The following is a 10,529-nucleotide window of genomic DNA, read 5'->3' on the forward strand; positions in this document are numbered from 1 at the left end:
GCAGGCAGAGATGCGAGCAGAGACCTGAGTGTCAGAGGGCGGGAAGGAGAGAAAGAGTTGGGTGTCATCGGCATAACAATGATAGGACAACCCATGGGCAGAGATTACAGGACCAAGAGATTGGGTGTACAGGGAGAATAGGAGGGGACCAAGGACAGAGCCCTGGGGAACTCCTGTGGCAAGGGGGCGAGGTGCTGATACTGCACCAGCCCAGGCGACTTGGAAGGAGCGACCGGAGAGGTAGGACTCAATCCAGTCAAGTGCTGTGCCACAGATCCCCATAGCTGCCAGGGAGGACAGGAGGATGGGATGGTTGACGGTGTCAAAGGCAGCAGAAAGGTCTAGGAGGATCAGGACAGATGAATGGGAGGCTGCTTGTGCGGCGTGAAGCGACTCATTGACAGAGAGGAGTGCGGTCTCTGTCGAGTGGCCAGGTCTGAAGCCAGACTGGTAGGGGTCTAGGAGGTTGTTCAGGGAGAGAAAAGAGGAGAGTTGATTAGAAGCAGCTCGTTCAATTGTTTTGGATAGGAAAGGGAGAAGGGAGACAGGACGGTAGTTCTGGATGACAGAGGGATCCAGAGTGGGCTTTTTCAGCAGTGGGGTGACGTGGGCCAGCTTGAAAGAAGAGGGGAAACGTCCAGAAGACAAGGAGGAGTTCACGAGGGAGGTGACATATGGGAGGATGTCAGGTGTGATGGTCTGGAGGAGAGAGGAAGGGATGGGGTCAAGAGCACAGGTGGTAGGGCGGTGGGAGAGTAGGAGCTGGGAAGCTGATCAGTAGCTTGAGTGCAGCACGTACTGTAGACCGTAAGCTACTCTGTTGCATCTGTTGTTACATTGTTGAATTTGGGGTAAGCATTACTTTTACAGGAGTTACGATAATGAAATTTAGGGTTTCCTTTGTCTGTCTGACATTAGGGTTGTTTGTATTTTCATGGCTGTGTGCCATTTTTCTCTGCTCTGTTACCACAAGTAACAACTTTGCCTGTGAATTTTAGAGTGACCATATATGGTGCTCTGGGTGAGTGTCCTCATCGAGCTGGAGCCCAGCCGAATGCTGGGAGCTCACGGGGCTCTGACCCTGCTGCCCTGCAGGCGTGTCTGAGAGGGGCGGGGCACTGCTGGGTGTGTGGCAGTGATGAGTCCCGTAAAAAGCAAGCCTTTTATGGTCATTGGTGAAATGAATGTGTCAACACTTCTCACCTTATTGTACCCACACACAAAGATGCGGTGTGCTGCTTGTTGTAACACTCCAGTACTGCAGGGGGCACTGGAGTGTTACACATACCAACATAGCAATTATTTGTGCTCTTACTCAGTGGACTAGGGTTAATTTTAATTGCTATTTATTAGAGGCATCCAGAGATGACCATGCAAAATGCATATGAGCTGGCAAACTAGAGTTTTGAAATCAGTTTAATGAGCTTAGATTAAGTTAACAGCAGCAGCAGCATCCATACCAGGGTTTATAGCCGCTGCTCCCTGTTGTATACTGCTCCCCAGAAACTAATGACAGGCCCGGGCCGAGCTACTGTAGGATTAGGGTGAAGATTGAATCTGTACAAACTGCAATATATCATGTACCTTCCTCATTTATGATGAAATAAAAGGGGAACACAACAATGGGCCAGGCATGGATTTTTTTCAGAATTGAATTAAACAGTATTGGAAAAACGCTGGATTTTGCTCTGTGATAATGTATCACTTGTCAGAATCGTAATCATTTTCCTGGTCACAGCAGCCTGATAATAACTAAGCGTGTGGGGCAGTTGTTAGTGTATTGATCAAAGTATGAACTGGATAAGGGTCTGGGCAGTCCGGTCTCAGTGTAGTCCACCGTGTGCTTTAGCTGGCTCTCCATGATCTCCTGCAGCGTTCATGTAGCAGGTAATTACCCGGCCGTAAACTCTCATTGACGGATAATTAAGGGCGGTACACGTGAAGTGATGGGAAAGAAAGAGGAACTAACTGTTTTAATTTCCTAAGATTTGTATAGTTTATCCTAAACATTATCTCTGTCCCCCTTCAAAGAAAGATTGAGTGCGTTGGGGGTGATGTGGGAGTCCGAGCTGTCAGTTTGCAGCAGATGCACATTAAGTGAGGCAGAGGCTGGAGTGTATTATAGTCGCTGCTCTGCCGCGCCTAATTATCAGAGAGGCGCTTCCACCTGGGTGTTAATGGAATTAAGTGACCTGTCGTTATTAATTTGCCCTCCCGCCACCGTCTCCCTGACTGCGGCCGGTCCCAAAGCTGGGCCTGGAATTGAATTAGCCCCCCGTAGCTACGCTGCGGCGCTAACCGCTTCAGCGTCCCCTTGCGCCCGCCCGCGTCCCGTCTGAGTGCAGAACCGCCGTCCTCAGCACGGAGCGCGCAGGGACCAGGTGTCTGACACGGTCAGAAGCAGACCCGTCATTCCTGCATCTCGCGTTCTTCACTGTGCCGCAGGAAGCGATTGTCACTCCTCAGTTATGGAGGGGTATTTTAATATAACTTAGCACTGGCAACAGATTCTCATCTGGTAACAGTCAGTTTTCTTGTGAAAGTGAGGAATAGTAAGGCTGATCAAATGATAAGTGTGAGTGCTCTGTATGAGAGTGACTCCTAAAGGGGGAAGATAGTTCCTGTTTGAATAGCCCTTTTGGTTTATGAACCGAACTGTTCTTGTGTCTCGCATGTAACAGCAATATGCTCCACCATCGAGATGTTAACAAGAAAACCATGTTCAGTGAGTTAAAACAGTGCTCAATCACCTGCTCGTTACATCTTATCCAGAGCAACTTATAGTACACAGCTTTTTACATAGCATTTACATTTACATCCATTTATAGCAGCTGGATGCATACTGAAGCAATGCCGGTTAAGTACCTTGCTCAAGGGTCCAACGGCAGTGTCCCCTACCTGGGAATCGAACTTATGGCCTTTAGATTACATGACCAGCTCCTTACCCATTATACTACACTGCCCCCCCAAGTGAGTTACCACGCAGTGAAATACACTGCTCAGTGAGTTTCCACATAGTGATCAATGTCCTGCTCAGTGAGTTTCCACATAGTGATCCTGATCCTGTCCTCCAGTGGTTGTACAAGTGTATTTATTATTTTAGAAACGCAAATTTCTCCGTACCAGCAGTTGTAAAACTGACAGATTGTCAGAACCTTCGGTAAGTATCTAAATTATCCTTCATCACACTGCCTGTCAACTGTCAAAAACATGCACTAAAACTGAAATATCAAAATGCCCCAGAAAGTGAACTATGTTGTGCTTATTTCTTGTAGAATGAATGCAACAGCGTGTCATAATGGTACATAATTCTTTGCAGAAGAATTATTAGAGCTAAGACACACAGAAAAACATTTTTCCCTGAAACTTCTCGGTTGAGAGGAGTGAAACCACAGTATTTTATAATGCATTTCTTTTGCTTGTGCCATAACCACACATTGCAGTCTTGGAAAATGAAGCAATGGGGAAAGGAAAGCAATGTAACGAAATGTAAGAAAATATTGATGTGGTTATTGGGATGTAAATGGATTTACACGCCCTGGACAAATACACACACACACCGTGAGGTCCAGTATTGCTCTGAGACTCTCCCAACTTGCTGCAGAGAAAGTAAAAACAAGCACTCATTCAAATGCCTTCATATTGCTGCTATGAAAGGTAGTGATGGTGTGAAATTGATAATACGTCATCTAGTGAAGTTGTACATAATGTGTACACAATGGTTACGATTTCCATGCATAGTGTGGGGTGATTGATAACGTGAAATTAAATTTTTGTGTTAATATGCCCTTTAAGCGATGCAGGTGTATTCACTTGAAACTTTATTAGCCTTTCCAGGTTCAGAAGAACAGGTGTGGCCTGATTCACGGAGGCCAGGTCTAATTTCTGCGTGTTTTTGCCAGATGCTTCCATGCCGTCTGAGTAATGTCACAGAGGACATATTTGCGTGTGAGCTAATGGCGTGCTGTTTGTGGGCCCTCAGTTTGGCCGCAGTCACAATGCCCCTGCTACCGACAGATAGACTCTTCATTAGTATTCAGAGAGAAATCTGTGCATGCAGAGTGTTTGTGGCTTATCAAGGACATCTCTAATTGGCTGGTAATATTTGAAATGGAGGTAGGGCTTATTGTCAGATGCAGTTCAGAGAAAGAAAGGGACAACGAAGGTGACAAATCTTCCTGGACTAGTAGCCCGCACGCAGGGTATTGGGTACCACAGACCTCAGACAGGGCCCTGCTTTTTTTAGGCATATTATGCTGAAAGACTTTATGGACTTTCAGTCTCAATAAACAGCTCTGATTGCATGTGTGTGCAGCTCTATCAGAAGTCACATAGCCATAATTACAGTGTGGGGCTACAGCTGTTGATTTCTCAGAGGGTGTTTGGCAACTCAGCGTTTAACTACATTTGTCATTGCTGCCCATGTTTATATCTGTAAAGCCGGAGGTTTAGCAGAAACAGCGCTTGTGACCTTGTCCACAGGGTCCGTAGCACTTGTAGGGTTGAGCATAGAATGGTGCTCTATGGTTTTGCTGTATAGGATACCCCCCCCCCCCCCCCCAATCCTCCCAATTGCAATTAAGTCTCAAAGACATAAACAAAATACTGCATTTGTGTTCATATTTACAGGAGAAGACCATTGAATATTATGCTAGACTCAGTTGCAAACTGAGTCATTCTCTCCAACAGGTATTATTTTCTCTCAGGGATATGGATCTTTACAGAGTCTGATCTTTCAAGAACTCTGATCCTTTAACATCAGCAGTTTTGGCAAGGGGGTCACCCTTGCATCGAAGCCCTCTAAAGAAAGATGAGTTTGTGTTTGTGCCTCTGCTCTTGACAGCAAACAGCCTCATCAATGTCAGCGTGTTAATTAAATGTCATTAAGCATTTAGCTCTGCCAGATGTGGTTTGCCTAAAAACATTTTTCAGGAAGACTGCATCTGGGCTCAAGAGAGGGAAGGACAATGCAGACAGGACGCGTTGAAATAAACACAACGCTTCATCTTGTGAATGTTTTATGTGTCCTGCAGTCTTCGGTGTGATGCGTGTATCTGCTGGAGCAGAATGAATTATGTCCTGTATAACTGAAGTGACATTGTGTGGATAAAAATAGGAGGGCCAGACGTACAGCTCTGTTCAGGTTTCTGTTGAAGTTTTATTAACCTAGCAACAGCCAGTCTTTACTCATAAAAACAAAAGTTATTTTTTTTAACAAGCATTCTGTATTTCAGTCCAGTTCAAGGAGAAATAGTAAGAGACATGACTGAAATGAATTTCCATCATATTTATTTCTAGCAGTTGTGCTTCAATATTCAGAACTTTTGAAATGAGCTGTGAAAGGCAGATACAAGGAAACAACCATTATCATTTCATGTGGCAGTTCGCTGTTTCTAGGTGTAAGGATAATTCCTTCATAAACACCCCATATCTGTAGAGCAAGGCTGAATGCTAAGATTATGGCTTATCTGCAGCATCACAAATTTGCCTCAGGATGATACGAGTTAAGTGTTATTGTGTCCCTTGCAAAACCTCCGGGCCCACAATTCTGCTAAAATACACTTGTTCTATGTTGATATGGATCAGTTGCAGCCATTTTAGTCACAGTTGCAGCCATGTATAAAATTTGAAATTTTATGCAAAACTGTAGTGCAGCTCTTCACACTGAGTTTAGATGTACAGCATTGATTTCACAGTAGTTACTGTGAATTCACATGTATTTTGTTGAACTGGTTGTGGGAATGACTGCTGCTCTTGCCATCATACAATTCAAATCTTATCCCTAGTTTATACTTATCTATGATGTATTCATGCTGTATTCATACTGTTTGTTGGCTATTTCTGTTGTGTCTTTCTTTAGCAGCCTAGTTTGTTGTGTGCTTTTGTCAGGCGCGCTGGGCCTCTGTTGGTGTGCATATGTTTGCTTGTCCGTCCGTCTGTTTCCCCTCTATCGACCGGTGCGGCTTTTTGGAGGCTTTTGGGAAAGTGTGCGTGATTGCAGAGTTTGCTGAGTATCACGCCTGCCTCGGCGGTCACTGTCCTCTGTGCCACAGAAAGAGGCTTCCTTCTGTTACTGTGGAGATAATAAAGTAAAGAGCCTTCCTGGGCATGTAACCCTGTTGCCTGGCAACGGCTGTGCAGCGCCGCTGTAAAGCAGAAAGCACTGATGATGTCATAGGAGAGGACAATGGGGGTCCATTCGTGTTGTGCCTGGCTTTATAATTACCCCCTTGGTCGGCTTGCCTTAAAGCCACACTTTGCCACATTTAGCACAGGTAACTCTTGTTTCTTTTCAAAGCTTTCTGGAAGCATGGAAATATTTCTAAATTTAGGCTAGTTGTATCTCTACAGATGTTATCCGTGTTTAGGATGATGTGTCCTGTTCTGAATAAAGACATGCAGGTATTTCAGTCACGTCTTGCGCCCAAGCCGCCCACATTGTACTTTTATAGCTCACTGATTGTATTTGCCCGGACTGTCACTGGTTAAAGAACTTCTCTCCAGAAATCTATATTTGGAAAAGTATTATTTGCAGTACAAAGAACACAGTGTGATGAATGTAGTTTTCTTTTGTTATTCTGAATCAATAACCACCTTTTCAAAATATCCATATTAATAAATGTCACTTTCTCTGAGTTTAGGGAAAATCTGTTTCTGCGGGTGACAGATTGGGTTCACAATATGAGACAAACTGCAAACAAGACATATCGGGTGTGTGTGTGTGTGTGTGTGTGTGTGTGTGTGTGCGTACATGTGTGTGTGTGTGTGTGTGTTTATGTGTGAAGAAGAGATTAGTGTGGGATCCCTGTCATGACCCCCATAAATAAGTACCCATGTGCAGGGGCTTTGTCTGGCTGTGCGGAGATCAGAGACTGAACCAGTAAACCCCGCTCCCTTCAGTGCTCAGTGTGAGGGAGCCTGAGCTCTAACGGAGCACCTGCTGCAGATATGAATCAGGAAGGGCCGCCTCTCTGTCGCCCCTCACATATTCACAGGGAGTGCGTCTCCTGTGATGTAGCGCAGAGACACTCCTGCTCGGGGCCTCGGGCGACCGGGACAGCTCCACTGAGCTCGGTCTCTTCATGCTGTCAGCTCTCTGGTGAGCGCCATTAGCTCCTGCTGCCGTATCACAGGGTTTGCTGGAGATGCAACAACAACCACAGATAAGCGAGGCCGTGGCAGTGGCTTTATTATTTTGTAAGGTGGGATGAATATATAACTGCTATATGGTGTCATACGGATGTGCGAGTGTGCTGGTCTGTGTGTATGTTTGTATGTGTGTGTGCACGGGCACTCAGACTGACTATGCTGTTAATTGCTTTTACACAGATCACCTGCAGGGGGAGCTGTGCCGGGGACCTGCAGGAGGAGGTGCCTGAGCTGGTGCAGATCCTGCAGAGATTGGCTCACTCACACAGGTGAGGGCCAGCGTTGCTGTCTCTGGGGGCTGGGGTTAGAGATGACCCCCCCGTAGCAGCTGCTCTGTCTGCAGGGAGAAGAGCGCTGTTTGATGCCGTCTGCTGCAGCCTGTAACTGGATATGATTCTGGCAACACTTGAGCTCTGTGGACTGTTGGCAAAGCCACAGTGGCATTCCTCTGCACAAAACCCCAAACTTATAGTGGCTGGAAGCTACATTAGCCCACCCCCCATTCTCTGCTGTCCTGTAGCTCTAATCACAGCCCTCGAGGGCTGAGAACTGCTGGTTTTCCCTCCCTTCACCTGGGAGTCAGGTGCAGAGACCAGTCTGTGGCACTAAATGTTCAGTTACTGACCTGGGAGAAAGTAAAACCTGGGCTGGATTCGGCTTTTAGGGCCAGATTTGAGCACCCACGCTCTACAGCATTCCCTACAAAAATGCATGAGTCCCGAACAGGTCACAGAAAACACTTTTACACACACACACACACACACACAGCTCCTAAAATATCTATGCTCCAGTCAGGTGTGTGTACAAATGATTCTGCTAAGGTGAAGTATTGAAGTCCTTAAAGAACGAGACTAGACTCTATCAGCCTTCACTTTCTCCCACAGTCTAGGTCCCAGTTAAAGGAGGTTCCAAATCCTTTCACACAATCTGGAGGCTTTCTCAAGAGGCTTTTTAAAGACTGTGTCTATCTATGGTGCGAGTGCTGTGATGTCATCATTAAACAGAGAATGCAGGCAGAGCTGCAGGGGCGTGCTGGGATCAGGCTCATCTCTGTAACCTTGTCTGATTGGACAGCATGGCTCATGGGCCATTTGAGGAGGAAATTAGCAGGTCAATGTTAATTTACCTTGTGCTTTAAGAACCAGCACTAGTCTTTCCAAGCAGCAATCACAGTCTCAAACCTTTCTACTGTTTCAGTCTGATCATATCAAAGAACATATTCTATCTGCACAGCTGGCTTTATTATGAGACTCATTAGATGAAATTGAAAATCGGGGAGCAATGATTTTAATGAATGAGCTTTTTTTGTGGTGTGAAGACCTAGGCCAGTGTGAGATGATGTGCTTTATCTGGCTTAGTGAAGTGGGTTTTTGGGTTTTTGCAATCTAACCAAAATGCCTCTGTTCTCACAGGTCCCACAGTGAACTCAACAACTCCTCACTTGCCATAGAGATACTGAAATGCATCGCATCCTAGAGGGCCCCCATTTGAGTTAACCCAAGGATTCTGTTCTTCAGTGTATAGTTAATTTATTTGCAACGTGTTTCAAACTGCTGTAATACATTTGTTTTTGGATTACCTTTGATGTTGTCATTAATCGAATGCAAGCACACACACACACTGATATTCCAAACCTCTATGATTGAGTTAGAGGGGCTTTTAAAGTCCCCTTATACAGGACAGCTACAGTTTCCACTCCTTGAATAGGTCAGTTATCCATGGCAACCAAAGCAAGTTCCCACCCCAGAGATGAACCGGGCCAGCAGCATGGCAGTCACTGTGAGTCTGCGACTCCCTCATCTCCAGTCTGCTCTGGCTCTGTGGCGTGTGCATTAAAGGAGCACTCGGACACACACACTTCACTGCTCTCGGTGCAAACGCAGGCGATATAACCCCAGAGACACTATATATGGTAATTCCAAACACGAGACATGAGGTAAAAGGGGAATTTGTTTATTTTAAATGCTTAAGGATTGAAACTGGAAACATTTCAGAGAAAACGCCTGCAGTATATACATCCAATCTTTAGCACCATATAAAGGTAAACAGCACTGACCAAGTTAAGTCTGAAACAATAAAAAAATAGCTGTTTCTATTAGAATGCTGCTGCAAAATTACCTTGCATCCCAAAGAGCAATTGCTCATACATCAGCACAAAATGCCTACCACCTGCTAGTGAAAATGTCAATGATTTGAGGCTGCCTCTTTTGTGATCATACTCTCTTGTACGGTAATTCACGCATGAGGATGTTTGATTTTGAAGGCAGTTTTGTGCAAATTTTAACCTTCTCAAATTGTACTTTGCGCTGTCCTCATTTGTAAAACGTCTCGCAGTGTCAATTTTGCAACAATGGAGGTTTTCATTAGGGAACTCGCACACGAAATCTGCAGAATTGATATTCCAACCTCAAACTGAGACCAAAAGTAAACATTGACAATACATTCATGTTAAAGGTGCAGTATGTGATTTTGGAGACACGAGCGGGGGAGCTCTAGATTTTTTTTTGGGGGGGGAACCCTATAAATAGAACTAGCTAGCCACAGATATAGCTATGCTGTATGTTATCTTGTAGCTTAACAGTCAGCTAAAAACATCAGCTAACTCGCTGCATTTTTTAGCTATGTCGACTACACAGTTCAGGGCGATAAATTCCAACAGAAATAGAACAAGCAAAGTAATTACCTGTCCAGCGGAAATACTGCAAGCTCGGCCTTACATTTGAAGCCCTTCAAGTCCCTGAGCTCTCGCTGAAATGCCAAAGCGATTTTCAGCGAGTCTGGTCTCTCCCTTGGTTCAATTCCTTTCTGGTCGATCTTTTCTTCGACAGTCTTTTATAAAAAATGTTAACATGTTTTAAGTATATGCCGTTGTAGTCAAAGGTGGAACTGGTCATTTTGGCAGGCAACTAGCTTGCTGTAACACCATCTCTGCTCGGACAGCGCTGTGAACCCACAACACGATTGACAGGCAGAGCTGTCCTGATTGGCGAAGATTCAGGCGCAGTGAAATTTAGAGAGGCTGATTTCAGAGCGGTGGACAGTCAGAGACCCATTAAGTTAGAGCTGATAATTTATTGATATCTGTCGGGATGTGAAGGAAATTAAACCAAACAAGAACAAAAGTTCTAAAAAAAAAAAACTTACATACTGCACCTTTAATTACTAATTAAGTCTCTTTTCAGAGATGCCAGACACTTTGCTGAAAAACAGAAAATGGGCAGATAGGGTTTTTTATTTTTTTAAGTGAGAACTCTGTTGATTAAAAAAAACCACCCAGTGGGAAGAAATCTCAGGATGACTATGCAGATTGAGCCTATCCTCCACTGGCCAGCTGGGTACTAATGCTTAAAAATAGGCTAAATGCTAATGGGGAATCTATC

The 10,529-nt window shown here is 44.9% G+C and overlaps 1 protein-coding gene across 5 annotated transcripts in view; it reads left to right on the forward strand.

Annotated features, from left to right (window-relative positions):
- Positions 1-8,727, forward strand: part of ulk4 (unc-51 like kinase 4) — a 111,118-nt gene extending 102,391 nt beyond the window's left edge. For all 5 annotated transcript variants that reach the window (XM_064345605.1, XM_064345587.1, XM_064345594.1 and 2 more), the window contains 2 exons: positions 7,330-7,418; positions 8,562-8,727. In XM_064345605.1, coding sequence (XP_064201675.1) covers positions 7,330-7,418; positions 8,562-8,625 — 153 coding nt within the window. In that variant the 3' untranslated portion in view covers positions 8,626-8,727. The remainder of the gene's footprint in view (positions 1-7,329; positions 7,419-8,561) is intronic.
- Positions 8,728-10,529: the final 1,802 nt, after the last annotated feature.

This window comes from Anguilla rostrata, chromosome 1 (genome assembly GCF_018555375.3).
Source record: "Anguilla rostrata isolate EN2019 chromosome 1, ASM1855537v3, whole genome shotgun sequence".
NCBI classification, from domain to species: domain Eukaryota; kingdom Metazoa; phylum Chordata; class Actinopteri; order Anguilliformes; family Anguillidae; genus Anguilla; species Anguilla rostrata.